This window comes from Podarcis tiliguerta (assembly GCF_965153285.1).
Source record: "Podarcis tiliguerta genome assembly, chromosome: 11".
NCBI lineage: Eukaryota > Metazoa > Chordata > Lepidosauria > Squamata > Lacertidae > Podarcis > Podarcis tiliguerta.
The window spans coordinates 53,150,689-53,167,304 of record NC_139544.1 but is presented as its reverse complement, the minus strand read 5'-3'; the positions used below and the strand labels follow the sequence as shown (position 1 = coordinate 53,167,304).

General features: G+C 45.0%; 1 protein-coding gene across 1 annotated transcript; it reads right to left on the bottom strand.

Moving 5' to 3' along the window:
- Window positions 1-203: 203 nt before the first annotated feature.
- On the bottom strand, window positions 204-16,025 carry ACAA2 (acetyl-CoA acyltransferase 2). The gene is made up of 10 exons (XM_083403108.1): window positions 15,608-16,025; window positions 13,212-13,378; window positions 10,346-10,474; window positions 8,822-8,938; window positions 8,407-8,554; window positions 5,440-5,615; window positions 4,040-4,169; window positions 2,942-3,012; window positions 1,935-2,089; window positions 204-860 (listed from the first exon to the last, which is right to left on the bottom strand). Exons 1-10 carry the CDS (start codon window positions 15,621-15,623, stop codon window positions 776-778), a joined length of 1,194 nt encoding a protein of 397 aa, XP_083259234.1. The 5' UTR covers window positions 15,624-16,025; the 3' UTR covers window positions 204-775.
- Window positions 16,026-16,616: the final 591 nt, after the last annotated feature.

Below are 16,616 nucleotides of genomic sequence, written 5' to 3'. Positions count from 1 at the left end.
CTGCTAAGCAGCTTAAAAGGACAAAAGCCTCTGCAATGTGGTGAAAACGCACCACCTTGTGGCTGGAGATGATTCTTGCAAAGCAACAGTATTAAAAGGATGCCAGGTACTTTGAAAGAAAACCACCAGGTTTGGCGCCAATGCCAAAAACGCCTTATGTTCCAAATTTAAACGACGTCCAAGCTTTACAAGATGACAAAACGAGAATCATTTGATTATTTTTATTATTGTTTTATCACATAAAGGCACACTGATTTTGTTACACTTTGTTCCCAGCTCTTAACACTGCGCAGCCGGTACACACACACTTTATGCAAAATCCATTCAAGAAAAACATTTTTTTGGCAGCAATGTAAAATCCCTTCCCCACCTACATTTGCAGAAGTATTCCAGTGCGGTGATCTAACAGCTTGGAAGACAGCACTGATTGATAAAATAGCAGGCTTTGGTGTAAGGCACAGTTAGGAGATACTTGCATCTTAACATTTGTTCAATAAAATTCATACTTAGAAGTCACATTTTAACTCAGCAGGACGTACAAGATAAGTGGAGATTACAGCTAGATTCACACAATTGAATTAGAGATGATCTAGTTATAGTCTTTTTTCCAAAGAAGACTTTGCAGTATCCCCCCAGCCTGCCAGATGGTCCATACCAGTCTGTTTCATGGATTTGCAAACCAGTGGGGCCATCTCCTCCTCCTCCTCCTCTCTAAATTCTTCTAGTGAGCATGTAACAGTTGGTGGAGAGTCCATCCAAGATTCTCGAATTTCCTTTAGGCTGTCTTCTCAATGATAATAGCTATACCTTGGCCTCCTCCAATGCAAGCCGAACCGACTGCATATTTACCTCCACGGCGCCTATACGAAAACGAGAAAGAACAAACAAGAAAACAAGTTATCAAGGCATCGTGACTCAAGCCTTGCCATCCTGTTCTGAAAGACTTTTAATTACAGTGGTACCCCACAAGACGAATGCCTCGGAAGACGAAAAACTCGCTAGACGAAAGGGTTTTTCGTTTTCTGAGGTGCTTCGCAAGACAGATTTTCCTAAGGGCTTGCTTTGCTAGACAAAACGGCCCTGCCTCTCCTGTCATGGCAATGGTCACTGCACGCACACACGCTCACTTCCCCGCTCCTCCAGCTCCCTCCGACCTTCCGGCTCCCTCCGACCTTCTGGCTGACGGCCGACCTTCCGGCTGCCTCGCGCCGCTGCCCACCCCCCCTCGCACGCTCCCCTCAGCCAGCGTTGCAGCCAGAGTTGTGCTCCTGAGCCCCGCCGCCCTCCAGCAGCCGTGTCGCGCGGTGGCCACAACACGCGGGTGAGTCCGAGGTACCGGCTGCGGCAGCTGTCCTGCTTCTCCCCCCCCCCCGCCATTGTTAGTGTTTAACTGCAGTGGTGCTTCGCAAGACGAAAAAACTCACACAACGAAAAAACTCGCGGAACGAATTAATTTCGTCTTGCGAGGCACCACTGTATTTGAGTTCTACCGTTCCTTTCTTTTGCTCCACAGGATGAAATCTATGGCAAGGACTGCCAAGCACACTGCACTGCGATGCCTTGATGTTGGTGGGAAGAGCAGATAAGCAGCCTGACATACTTGCTGGAGGGAAGGGAACACACAGCCATGCTGTGTGCACCAAGCTACACTCCTTGTGAATCTGAGCCAGACTGCAATTAGCAAGCTAAATTCTGTTTATTTTTATCTCAGCTTCTTTATACCAGTTCCGACTATTTATCCATCTAGCCCACTATTGACCCCAACTCTGAGCTCTCCAGGTCTCACGTGAAGGTCTTCTTCTCCATGACTTCCTACGTCATCTTCTTAAAACGCAGATGCCAACCGTGCTCTTTGCCAAGCATGTATTCCACAGCATTTTAAAAAGCAAAACCGAGAAGCGTTCCCAAGAGGTTCCTTCAGGCTACTCACTGACCTTAGTTCGTGAACCAGATGAGCAGTGATCCTTGAACCCGATGCCCCCAGTGGGTGACCCAAAGCAATGGCTCCTCCATTGACGTTTGTTTTTTCTGGGTCCAGATCCAAAACCTTCTCTACTGACAAATACTGTGGAGCAAAAGCCTCATTGACCTTGAAACATGAGAGAGAGAGAGAGAGAGAGAGAGAGAGAGAGAGAGAAAGTTGGAAACACCTATAGGTTGGACTGCTGTAACATACTCTACTTGGAGTTATCCTTGAAGACAGTTCAGATGCTTCAAAAGTGATGCAGAAAGCAGCTTTCACAAGGTGTGGGTGAGCAGAAAACCACTGGTCAAAAGTATATTGTTTTTTTAAAAAAATCAAAATGAGAACATGACAGGTCAGATGCAAACTCTACTTTAAACCTTTAACTTCCCAACTTATTTAAGAATGTCTGTAACCTCTTTCTAACTCATAAAACTCAAGGTGGCAGACCTGAAAGAATTAATAACATAAACTGCAAAACATATACTAAAAACACAACCAAGTTCCAAATAAAATATCATCCAAGAACTGAAGGGAGCAAAATAATAATAATAATAATAATAATAATAATAATTCATCTAATATTCATGCCAAATGTTGGCTTGAACCAACAATAAAGAGGTGTTGAAATGCAACCAGGGAAATAGCTATACAGATCTCCTGAGTTCCAGTGTTTGAAGGCTGCTTCCAATAAGAGATGAACCATCTTCAGCAGCCTGTACTTAGACCCTGCCTAACCCATAGGCAGACCAAAGACTGCACTTAATAGTTCACTTTTAAGTGAACGTCACTCGACTATAGCTTATCTTGGGAAAAGTTGAGCTCAAGTTCCCATCAGTTCCAGCCAACGTGGCCAATGGATCATGGATGATGGGAGTTGTTTCCAGCAAAATCTGGAAGGCCATAAATTCCCCACCACCTGAAGGCCATATCAAGGTATTGTTTCATTCGTTTTGGGTTCTGCACAGCTTTCCTTACCTCAACTAAGTCCATGTCTTTCAGGGAAAGGCCAGCTTTCTTCAGGGCTTCAGTAATAGCAGGCACTGGACCTTTGTTAAAAACATACACATGCATGAGGGCAAGTAGAGAACTGATAGTTCCGTGCTTTATATACACACACACACCAAGAGTGGGCAACCTGGTGCCCTGTAGATGTGGCTGGACTACAGTTCCCATCATCCTTGACCACTGGCCATGTTGGCTGTGACTGATAGGAGTTGCAGTTCAACAACGTCGGGGGGGGGGGGCAGCAGGTTGCCCAACTCTGATATGTCCCCCCACTCCATTAAAAAAGAAAACGAAAACAGGGAAAGGCAACTTTATTCTGTGAACCGCCCTGAGCCCTGCAGGTATAGGGCAGTATATAAATTTAACAATAACACCTAATATGCCCACTCACTTTGTTCCAGAAAGGGTACTCTCCATTAGGATTCTTCTTCTTATTATTATTATTTATACCCTGTCCATCTGGCTGGGCTTCCCCAGCCACTCTGGGCGGCTTCCAACAAAATATTAAAATACAGTAATGCATCAAACATTAAAAGCTTCCCTAAACAGGGCTGCCTTCAGATGTCTTCTAAAAGTCTGGTAGTTGTTGTTCTCTTTGACATCTGGTGGGAGGACGTTCCACAGGATGGGTGCCACTACCGAGAAGGCCCTCTGCCTGGTTCCCTGTAACTTGGCTTCTCGCAGTGAGGGAACTGCCAGAAGGCCCTCGGCGCTGGACCTATTAGACTAGTTACTTAAAGATGTCCCAGAGACTTACAACAAATTTAGAAACATGAACATAAATCATATAACGGGCCCTGAGGGTCATCCAGCCCAACCCCCTGCAATGCAGGAATCTCAACTAAAGCATCCATGCCAGATGACCACCCAGCTCTGCTTAAAAACCTGGCTCCAAAGAGTTGTCAGTGAAGGAGCCAGGGGGACACAACTGAAAAGGCCCAGCCCTTTGTCATCCTGCTTCGAGGCTCCCTTAAAGAAGGGCCTCAGGATTTCATGCTGTTGCTGAAAATTGGGATTTGCATGGGCCACCTTGCACACACTGGGAAAGTCCCCAAGACTGTAACTTACCAATGCCCATGATGTTGGGGTCGCATCCGGATGCATGGTAGGCTACTATTCTAGCCAATGGCGTGAGGCTGTGCTTTTTCAAGGCTTCTTCACTCGCTATGATCACTGCTCCGGCCCCATCACATACCCCCTAGAAAGAGAAAAACAGACACTAAATCTGCGGCTGAGCATTGACAAGATTAGATGTTATGCGGACTCAAAAGGGCAGCTTATTGAAATAACTGAAATACTTTATTGTCACTTGTACAACTTGTATACAAGTGAGATTACACAAGACCCCCCCCCCAGCTCTCTTAAGTCTTAATTCCCCTTGTTTACTGACGCACACCCACCAAACCCGAAAGTCAGTTGCCCTGTTGTTATCTTTTCATTCAGCAGTTGCCCTGTTGTTATCTTTTCATTCAGCCCATGGATAGAAGCTGTTCTTTACCCTGTTGGCGCGACTAATCATGCTTTTATATCTTCTGCCTGAGGGCAGGAGATCAAGAAAGTGCCGGCCAGGGTGTGAATCATCCCTGAGAATTTTCCTCACTCTCCTGTGGCAACGTTCTTCCACTATTTCATCCAGCGGATTCACGGGACAGCCCATAATATCTTGTGCTGTATTCACCACCCTCTGTAGGCACTTCCTATCAGATGATGTCAGAGCAGTCATCCTGGGCCATAAGAACTGGACTGCCCAATAAGAGGGCCATTCTCGAGTAAAACTGATCAGTGGCAGAGACATATATGACTTAGGTCAAGCTTAACCTCCACTATTAACACTCAGGTTTTAAGAAGAAGAAGAAGAAGAAGAAGAAGGAGGAGGAGGAGGAGGAGGAGGAGGAGGAGTTTGGATTTGATATCCCGCTTTATCACTACCCGAAGGAGTCTCAAAGCGGCTAACATTCTCCTTTCTCTTCCTCCCCCACAACAAACACTCTGTGAGGTGAGTGGGGCTGAGAGACTTCAAGAAGTCTGACTAGCCCAAGGTCACCCAGCAGCTGCATGTGGAGGAGCGGGAAAGCGAACCCGGTTCACCAGATTACGAGTCTACCACTCTTAACCACTACACCACGCTGGCTCTCAAGAAGACGAGGTTGGGTGGCTGTCATGGATGCTATGGTTGAGATTATGGTTGAGAGTCTTGTAGCAGACTCGGCAAATCTCAATTTCTGTAATGTTACTGCTTTTGCAAAAATGGCATCGCTTGCAATGCTTTATTAACTGCACCCCAGAGCTGGCTTGTTGTGGGCAAGGATAACTGACTAATAATAATAAATTATTTATACCCCGCCCTCTATTTCATATGGTATGCTTTTTTTAACAAGAACCCTGAGTAATCTGACTTCAGCTCCAGGGAAAGGAGCCACACCTGAGCAAATCGTTCTTAGATCAGGATTTTAAGCTCCCTGGCTCACCGAGGCATTTGCAGCTGTGACGGTCCCATCTTTCTTGAAAACTGTAGGGAGCTTTGCCAACTGTTCCAGAGTCGTCTCCGGTCGAGGGTGCTCATCCCGCTCCATGCTCTGCTTGCCTTTCTTGGTTTTCACTTCAATAGGTGCCATTTCAGCTTTGAAGTGTCCGGCTTCTTGGGCTATGAAAACAAGAAGGCCGACGTCAGTACGTCACAGAGGGAGAACCCAAAGAGATCAGTCGGTGATTAAAAGAAACACTCCGCAGGGGCCGTGCTTGAGGTAGATGACAAAGACGACACCCCTTGATGATAATAATCAGTGCTTCTACAGAATCTTCTAGAAAAAAGGGTGCTGGGACTCACCATGAGCTTTTTGAAGGTCCCAGGCCACAGAGAGGTTAGGCTGGCCTCAACTAGAGCCAGGGCTTTTTCGGCTGCGGCTCCAACCTGGTGGAATGCTCTGTCACAAGAGACAAGGGCCCTGCAGGACTTGACATCTTTCTGCAGGGCCTGCAAGACAGAGCTGTTCCACCAGGCCTTTGGTCAGGGCGCAGCCTGACTCCCTCCTTTGGCAATCTTTACAAAACTTTAGTTTATGGTTGCCATCAATTTTGAATTTGATTTTAATTAATTTTTTATAATGTTTTTATAATGTTGCACTATTTTAGTGTTGTTAGCCGCCCTGAGCCCGGCTTCGGCTGGGGAGGGCGGGATATAAATAAAAAATTATTATTATTATTATTATTAGTAGTAGTAGTAGTAGTAGTATTTTACAGTAAGTGCCACAATTTTAACCAGTGCTTTCCTTCTACGAAAAAGGTGCTCGTACTGCGTATCTTTGAGCACCCCCAGAAAAAAACCACTGATAATAATAATTTTATTATTTCTATGTTGCCCATCTGACTGGGTTGCCCCAGCCACTCTGGGTGGCTCCCAACAAAATACTAAAAACACAATAAAGTATCAACCATTAAAAACTTCCCTAGACAGGGCTGCCTTCAGGTGTCTTCTAAAAGTCAGATAGTTGTTTATTTCCTTGACATCTGGAGGGCGTTCCAAAGATTGGGCGCCACTGCCGAGAAGGCCTCCTGCCTGGTTCCCTGTAACCTTATTTCTCGCAGGGAGGGAACCTTCGGAAGGCCCTTGGAGCTGGACCTCAGTGTCCGGGCAGAACGATGGGGGTGGAGACGCTCCTTCAGGTATACTGGACTGAGGCCGTTTAGGGCTTTAAAGGTCAGCACCAACACTTTGAATTGTGCTTGGAAATGTACTGGGTGCCAATGTAGGTCTTGCAGGCTTGGTGTTACAGTGGTGACTCGCAAGACGAAATTAATTCGTTCTGAGAGTTTTTTTGTCTTGTGAATTTTTCGTCTTGCGAAGCACGGATATGCATTGACGGTTTCCCATAGGAATGCATCAACGATTTAAAGAAAAAGGCGCAAGACGTTTTCGTCTTGCGAAGCAAGCCCATAGGGAAATTCGTCTTGCGAAGCAACTCAAAAAACAAAAAACTCTTTCGTCTTGCGAGTTTTTTGTCTTCCACGGCATTCGTCTTGCGATGTACCACTGTATATGATGCTTAGTCTATGGGGTCTCCTTCCAGCAGCGACCCCTCTAGATGGTTGGTTTGATCAGACGTGTGGGTACTTAAGAGCCAAGAACAATGATGGAGGGCAAATAGACCAACTGCACGGTCTGTGTGATCTCTGCTGTATGTTTTGTTGTTAGAAACTGCCGTGTGCATAGTACAGTGGTACCTCTAGTTACAAACTTAATTCGTTCCGGAGGTCCATTCTTAACCTGAAACTGTTCTCAACTAGAGGTGTGCTTTCGCTAATGGGGCCTCTTGCTGCCGCTGCGCCGCCAGCACACAATTTCCGTTCTCATCTTGGGGCAAAGTTCTCAACTCGTGGTAATTCTTCCAGGTTAGCTGAGTTTGTAACCTGAGGCGTTTGTAACTCGAGGTACCACTGTAACATAGAAAGGCAGTACCGTGGTACCTCGGGTTAAGAACTTAATTTGTTCCGGAGGTCCATTCTTAACCTGAAACTGTTCTTAACCTGAGGTACCACATTAGCTAATGGGGCCTTCCACCGCCGCCACACGATTTCTGTTCTCACCCTGAAGCAAAGTTCTGAACCTGAGGAACTATTTCTGGGTTAGCGGAGTCTGTAACCTGGAACATCTGTAACCCGAGGTACCACTGTACAGTGGTACCTCGGGTTACATACGCTTCAGGTTACATATGCTTCAGGTTACAGACTCCGCTAACCCAGAAATAGTGCTTCAGGTTAAGAACTTTGCTTCAGGATGAGAACAGAAATTGTGCTCCGGCAGCGCGGCGGCAGCAGGAGGCCCCATTAGCTAAAGTGGTGCTTCAGGTTAAGAACAGTTTCAGGTTAAGAATGGACCTCCGGAACGAATTAAGTACTTAAACCAAGGTACCACTGTATACAAATTAAAAATGAAATGAAATGAAAAATGAAACTGCAAAACGGTGCCTAAGGAACCACATCTTTGCAAATGTGCTGCCTGTAGAAAACTGCAAGCACTCTATGGCACTTACTCCCTAGCAAGTTACAGGGACAAGCAACGTGACACAGTTTTCCAAAAAAGATGCTGAAAGACAGCATTGGTTAGGTTTTGCTCACTATTTTTTTGTGTGTGTCAAGCCTGAAAGAACTGGCCAGTGAAATTGGTTAACATTTGCTCATCTTAAAATAGTCAACGTTTTTAGTCAAAACAGCCTTTTAATGCTGTTTGGGGGAAGCTGGAAGGAAAGGGAAAGATTCCTCCTATCTTTTTCCTTGCATTTTGTTTTCTTCATGAAAGAGCATTCCATCACGCAAGTCCGCAGCTTGGAGTGGTGCAGCTCAGAGATAGGTCTACCACCTGCCAATTATGAGAACTAGGCTTCCCTTTGAAATGAATAATGCTATTGTACGTTTTTAACCCTTGTAAATCTACTGACCAGCTTTCCACCTCTGCTGTGTCTTTAATGCATAGCGGTCACAGTCTTCCCTTGTGATGTTGTATTTCGCAGCAAGGTTTTCAGCCGTAACCCCCATAGGGGTTTTAATATGCAGATCTGTCAGCCCTGCCCACAGTGTGTCTTCCAGCTGCAAGGGGGATGAAACAGACAATGCAAAAAGATTAGTAATACCATTACAAGATTTTGGGGGTAACGAATTCAGTGCTTGTAGGAAAAAGCCAAACAACACAACACAAACAATGGCCAGCTTCAGGAATGACTTCCAGGCAACAACTACCAGATATACACAAAGCTGCTGAGAGCAATGGCAAAGCATCATAGAATCATAGAGTTGGAAGAGACCACAAGGGCCATCGAGTCCAACCCCCTGCCAAGCAGGAAACAACGCCTGTACCTTGAGATCGACTCCGAGTTTTGTTCCAAAGCGGACATTTCGGACAGCATATGGACTTTGGCTCATACTTTCTGTTCCACCACACAGCACTACCTCCGATTCTTTAAGGCAAATTTCCTGTTTTGAGTGGGAAGAGAGAGAAAAAGCTTATTGGGGATTTTTTTATTTCACCATTTCAGGTTAGTAGTGTGCGTCGGATAAATGCATCAAAAAACACCTCAGCTCATTACAGATGAATCTGGACCGAGGAAGGACTTGGCAATACCAATTTACTTTTGGAGGGACAGCTGGCCAGTGCATGAAGGGAAAAAATGCTACTCCTCCACACCACCTTTCCGCAACCCTGTGGGTGTTGCACGAGGCTCCAAAAATTGTGTCCCTGCACTAGGAGCTGTGTGCAGAGGAAGAGTGGCTGTCTATCATCCCCAAGATCAGAGGCAGAATACGACTGATTACCAGTTGCTGGGGGACCAATAGTGGGACAGAGCAACTGCTTTCTTGTTTTGCTTGCAAGTTTCCCATCTGCAACAACGGGACTATGCTGGACTAGTTAGTCTTTTGGTATGTGATCTAGCAAGGCTCTTATATTTCCTAATCACTTTGCTACTACTTTGCAAGAGTTTTTGCTTTAACGGCACGGGCTTCTCCAAGAACTTTGCACTGGCTTTCTTTTCTTTTCAGGCACAATTAAGAGTTTATAGGGCCTTCAATAGCTTGGAGACCACCTCCTTCCATAGGACAAGCCCTTTTAAAGTCATCACCTATGTCATAGGTGGTGGGAATCTCTAGCTCATAGGCTCAACGGAGGTCCCAGGACCTCTCTATCAAGCCTGCCAGAAGCTAGGTGGTCCCCTTGTGTTGAGTTTAGAAATTGAGAGCACAAAGAGGCAATTATTTGATGGCGCTTGCTTCCTATAGAACTCCATGTCATTGCAGACTCACCACAGTCCAGGTCTGAGCACATTTTGCAAGCGATATAATTTGTGCCTGTTGGGCTGGCCAAGCTTTAATTGAAGAAATGGATCTGAAGAAGTGAGAATATTATTCTGCTCTGTTGTTTTGTTTTCTCTTTCATCACCAGTTGTGTGAACTGCTTTATAAAGAAGTACAGTGGTACTTCCAGTTGTGGACGGGATCCGTTCCGGAGCTCCGGTCAGATCCCAAGGTTTCCACAACTGGAGGGATTGCTTCTGCGAATGCGCACACGGCAGTAGAGCTCTTCTGAGCATGCGGCGAAACCCAGAATATTTGCGGGTTTGCTGCGTTCGTATCCTGAAGGATACGCAACCGGAGGTGTGCGTATCCAGAGGTACCACTGTAGAGTAAGCCATTCACAGTAATGCCCTTGTCTCCACTTTGCAACTCTCTGGTTATTAACATGCAATTAAAAAGAAAGATGGGAGTATCCAGCACATTTATTATTTTCCCATTTCTCAAGTCTCTGCCTGACTTGCAATGGACAGCTAGGCTGATGGAGGACAGGAGGAACTTAGCAATAGGGTACCGCGAGAGCAAATCTAGTACCTGGCATCCGTTGACGATGGACTGGAAGCCTGATCCACACAATCTGTTGACTGTTAGGGCCGGAACTGGGACTGGAACTCCAACACGCAAACCTACGTGCCGGGCAAGGTAAGCAGCATCCGCAGAGCTCTGCAAGGAAGGGCAGATGTACCACTTGGTTAATGCTGCTCAAAGCAAGAAACGCAGGTAAAGCATAAACTGCAATGCTTGGAAGTGAGAAAACATACAGAGGATCGGCCTGCACAGATGCCATGTTGCAGACTTGCTTGGAACCAAGCTCTGCTGAACACAGTGAAACTAACTCAGTTTAAACATGCGTAGGATCGAGCTGCATGTAACTTTAAGGTAAGTCTAGGGCAGGCATAGGCAAACTCGGCCCTCCAGATGTTTTGGGACTACAATTCCCATCATCCCTGGCCACTGGTCCTGTTAGCTAGGGATCATGGGAGTTGTAGTTCCAAAACATCTGGAGGGCAGAGTTTGCCTATGCCTGGTCTAGGGTGACAGCACACTCAAATTCTGTTGCAAGGGGTAAAGATGGGTCAGATTATGTTCCACTGGCTAATTTGAAACTCCCCTCCCTCTTAGGAACATTCCCCCCCCGGAGGTGTGGATGGTAATGTTCCATTGCCTTGTCAAACCCTGTGTTATCCCAGGCTTTTGGAGTTGCTTAGCCTACGCTGCAGCTTTATGTTGCCCTATTGCTGATTCTGTTGTTTGGGGACCTTTGGTGAAAAGCAGCCTAACCATCTTAATAAATACCTCATGCCTGCTGGGATGCTGGGAGAAATGGCCTTGCGGGGAAAATCTGAGCTCAGCCTGCAGGCTGGCAATTTCCCACCCCTGGTTTAGGTTACCATCATGAAAGCCAGTTATATGCAGTGATGTGAGGTGGGAAATTTTGTGTCCCACAGGTTCAAAAGCAACACTGAATGGGTGACAACCACAAATACAGTATCAAGCAAGCCTGCCACTTTCAAAATTGTAATTAATGTTCTTCAGGTCAAAGGCCTGGAAACGATGCCTTATGAGGAACGGCTAAGGGAGCTGGGCATGTTTAGCCTGGAGAAGAGGAGGTGATATGATAGCCATGTTCAAATATATAAAAGGATGTCACATAGAGGAGGGAGAAAGGTTGTTTTCTGCTGCTCCAGAGAAGCGGACACGGAGCAATGGATCCAAACTACAAGAAAGAAGATTCCACCTAAACATTAGGAAGAACTTCCTGACAGTAAGAGCTGTTTGACAGTGGAATTTGCTGCCAAGGAGTGTGGTGGAGTCTCCTTCTTTGGAGGTCTTTAAGCAGAGGCTTGACAACCATATGTCAGGAGTGCTCTGATGGTGTTTCCTGCTTGGCAGGGGGTTGGACTCGATGGCCCTTGTGGTCTCTTCCAACTCTATGATTCAGGTGTTTATCCCTGGCAAGTTATGTGAGTCAGCATATCTCGTGCAGTTCTTTGGATGAACAAAATTTATTGGTGTGTCAACAGTTTCCAGTACCTTTGTTTAAATTTAAGGATCGGGGGGTGGAAACAATGCAAGTGAAGTACATGTGTTTGTATTTAAAATTTACAAGTATTCCAGTCATATTTCCATAAAATACAGCATTTAAGCTGCATCAAGCACACTTTAATTTCACCCCTAAAATAATTCAGGTCCAATACTTGAGTTGTACCAAGACAAAAAAATAACATGGGACATGTTTTTGCACTTTTAAACATGTTCAATTGGGCATCATTTTTTAAAAAACTGGATGCAAAGTAAAAATCTTCCCGATATAAATTACCCTATGCAAATTATCCTAGGATACTAAGAACCAAAGCTTTTCTCTGCACAGGAAATTCAGAAAACAGCCACAGGCAAGAGTTTAGAATATAGGGAAAGGCAGGTCAAGGCTTTGGTTAGTATTAGTTATATAAAGAGCTTCCATTTTCACTGTGTTAATAATAAGACACGTGAACTTGGGTTAAGTTACTCTAAATGACTTTGTTCATTAAGGACTGTACTTGTTATATGCGCACAGAAAAAAAATGAAAAAGCTGTAAAGAAAGCAAAACACATTCTGTTGGGTGCAAAAACATATTTACACGATCGTATGCATCTCATTCCTACCCCCACCAATGCCAGCAGGGGCAAATTCAATGACATAAAATACTCCAAGGGAAACTGTTTTACAAGTGACTAATAATAATAATAATAATAATAATAATAATAATAATATAACTTCATTCCAATATTCTTCTAACATTCATTAATTTTGCAATATTTCTGTAAATATACTTTTAGCAGAAGTGTTAGTAAGAATTATATGAATATTAATTGTTAATGTGTTAAAGTGGAAAATTTAAAGTTAAATTGTGTTAGGATAAACTATAGAACAAAAATTGAAGAAGAGGGAAAGGATTTGTTGAATTAGCAAATTTGAACTAGAATACAAAAAAGGGAGGTGCGAGGAAGTTGAGGAAATAAGCAAATGAAAGATACAGATATGAAATTTGGATGTGTGTTTAAATGTTTTTGTTTTTTTTGTGTTGTATTGTTCTATTGTATTTTTTATTGTTGATGTATTGTTTGTTGAATCTATGTATTGTTTTTCTTTACTGTCTTTCTTTTCATAACTATAAAATATTTAATAAATATTATTTAATAATAATAATTATATATTTATACCCCGCCCATCTGGCTGGGTCCACCCAGCCACTCTGGGCGGCTTCCAACAAAACACTAAAATACTAGAGCTGCAGTTGTTCCAGTTTATTTCTAGCTCCTCTGGGATGGGGCAACAGAGCAAAGTAGAAATAGAAAGAACATTAGCATGAGTGCAACAAGTGGATTTGCCAGCTGGCATCTTCTGTGTCCTACCAACCTGCATGACATTGCCCACAACCACACTGTCAATGATTTCGGGAGACACTTTGCCAGCAGCCAGGGCTGAGCGTGCTGCAATCTCCGTTAAGTCTGTGGCAGTGAAGTCCTTGAGCAAGCCTCCATAAGCCCCAAATGGAGTCCTCTTGGCAGAAACAATGAACACACCTGGAAGGGAAAAGATAGAAAACACAATGATGAGGTACAGGAAGCCTATTGGCTCAGTGAGCACAGTATTGTCTGCAATACTGAAGTGGGGCTCCAGGGTTTTAGTCAGGGAGTCTTTCCCAACCCAACATCATGGAGGCACCAAGCACTGAACCTGGGGCCTTTCACAAAGCCATGTGCTCTACTAGCAAGCCTTTCAAGATGAACATCTGTTGACAGAAGCCCATGGAGATAAATGAAGGCTTAAGATCCTACTCACCCCCCTTCGGTGAATACAGCTCTTCTTCTACCAACAACTAAGTATTAAGTAATACGGAAGTGATACGAAAACAAGCCTGCTTTCATAGTTAATATTTGCTTAAATTGGGTCCAAAGTATTTGCTTTTTGAGGAGCTGTGTGGAAAAATGTGCAGTCATCACCAGAGACATCACTAAGGCATCAATTACTCATTACTGACAAGGTCTTTACTCTCCAATCTGAAGAAGCACCCTGCTGGATCAGACCAAAGGCCTATTTAATCTGGCATCGGTTTCTCAGAATGCAAAAAGATACCACAATCAAGCCATCAGCCCTCTCCCAGCATGTTGTCTCTGATCCTGGAAGTAGCATATAGCCCCTTATGCTCCCTGAAAGGAGCAATTTCAGACTCAAAGGCTGCAAGCTGTACCTTTTCATGGTTACAGAAAAACATCTGGGGCATTGCACAATTTTAGAAATGCAAGCCAGTGCAGCAATGTTGTTCATTATGTGGAAACTAGTATACACTCATGACAGCAATTGTCTCCCTATTTGCATAAAAGTCTCTGCAGCTTCCAAAGCATGTTTTACCAGACATTTTGCAATCTAGTTACTGTATTTTTCGCCCCATAGGGCGCACAGGCCCATAGGGCGCACCTAGTATTTTGGGGGGGAAATAAAGGGGGGGAAATTATTTCCCCCCCCAGGCGCAGGGCTGGGGCGGGGGAAGCCCAAGGTTTCCCCGACCCCATACCCCAGAACAGGCTGCTCTCCGCAAGCCGTGGGAGCCCTCCCACGGCTTGTGGAGAGCTACCCGAAGCCCGGGCGCGACTACTCAGCACGCCCAGGCTTCGGGATAGAAGCAGCTCTGCGCAAGCTGTGGGAGCCCGGTGGGAACTCTCGCGGGCTCCCAAGGCTTGCGGATAGCTTCCTGAAGCCTGCATTCACCCCATAGGACGCACACACATTTCCCCTTCATTTTTGGAGGGGAAAAAGTGCGTCCTATGGGGTGAAAAATACGGTAACTTCTTATCCACTGAAGTGTCCACATATGCTTAGGGATAGCCAAAGCCTTACAGGTAGTGATTCCCATGTCCTATTTCATGATCTCAAGAAGGGACTACCTAGTTCAACATGCCTGGCTACACCAAACCAGAGCAAGCTCCCTACGGTGCCTAACTTACAAGGGTCTTGCAAAGATTATTGAGATAATATGCAAGAACGGCTTTGCACATTTGAAATACACTGTATAAAACAATTATTGTGAGGCTATCCTATTCATGGAAGCTTTGAAATGCTTAGATTGCAGTCTAATTTTTAGATGTAGATTTTTTAAAAGCCAACTTTTTCATACAAAGTCTCTGCAGCATGGTGACTTTTTTGCTACAGTAAACATTTCAGTGTAGAATATTATAGTTTTTTTTTAATTTGGAGAATGTGGATAGATATCTTTCAGAATGATTGACAACCTGTTATACAAATCAATCAATGCTAGGAGCGGTTTCTTTTTGTTTTCCAATGCATTTCTTATCAATAAAAAGTTCTCCTCTCAGCCTCCGTTTCCCCATCTGCAAAATGGGAACGATCCCAGTTCAACTCCCGGAGCAGCATGGGCAAACACAATAAAACCTGACTGAAAAGCTCTGCCTTTGAAGAAGAAAGAAATAATAAAAAGCAAAGGTATGCACGCCGGCAATAAAATAATAATAATAAAAAAAACCACTCCAAGCCTCGTTTCTCCTATCCTGTGCCGCTTCATGTTCTTTGCTCCAAAGCCGTGTTTATTCAAGCTGCCGAGATGAGAGTGAGCACAACGCAACATAAAAACAAAGCAAACATAAATAAAAATCTTGCATTTGTAGTTTCTAGGGCGTGTGCTGCTCCCGGATCTGGAAGCGCGAGTGCAGCGTCAGGCTTGCAAAACGCAGCCCTGAAAGGAAGGGAAAGAGATTCGGAAAGAGAAGTTTTAAGCCCGGGGAACAACTACTTGCCTCTGAGCAAAGCCATGGCCGCCGCCTTCTCTTCCGTCTCCTGGGCTGAAGGTCTCCCTTTGCACGCCCTGATGCAATCCCGAGGCCCAGCCTGCAGAGGGGGCGGGCGGGATCAGACCTTTCACTGCTTGTTTTCTCCCCTCCTCCTCCTCCTCTTGCCCTTTCCCCTACTTCTTCCCCGTCGCCCATCCTCCAAGTCTGCACAGTCACATCCAGCACAAGCGGACTCTTCCTGCTGCTCCTCGATAGGAGGGAACAGGTGAGACGCGTGCAGGTAACGCGTGTGCATCCTCGAGGGGTGGGATAATGGGGGGGGGGTGTAGCAACCCCAGATTTGGGTTGCTCCTTTGAATCCTGCTCCTTTGAATTGCACCAAGAGAAAAGCAAATAATAGCGGTTTCCTTTGTAATAATGCTTTTATTTAGTTTTTGGAATGGGGAGGGGGGGGAAAGGAACTTGTCTCTGGGGTGGGGCAGGGAACTGGATGCAGGCTCGGTATCGCCAAGGTGCTCTCTCAGCATGGTCATAACGATTACTACAAAAACGAGGAACCCTCGTGTGGAATCTGCGCCCGCGGATGTCAAACTGGGCGGGGAAAGGAGAGCAACGGGAGGAGCGGTTTGGGGCGCGGCAGATTCGCGCCGGCCGTTTCCGGGGCAACGCGGCCTGCTTCAAGCCGAAGCGCCTGCCTCGGGAGTGTCTTCTCTGTGGGTGGGCTTGTTATTATTATTTATTAAATTTGCATGCCGCCCACCACCCATATATTTCAGGGCGGTTCACAGCATAAAAAATACAAGATAATAACACATTGAATGAATTAATTTATTATTTCGGCCGCAGACCACACACAAAATCATGGGATTCATAAAACACGATAGAGATACCTTTGACTTTGCAAGTAGGTATAACAGGGACAATACAGATATAGCAACAGTTTAAAAATATATAAATTAAAACTTAGTCATTAACATATAACCTAAAATTATCATTTGAAACCTTAACCATTATG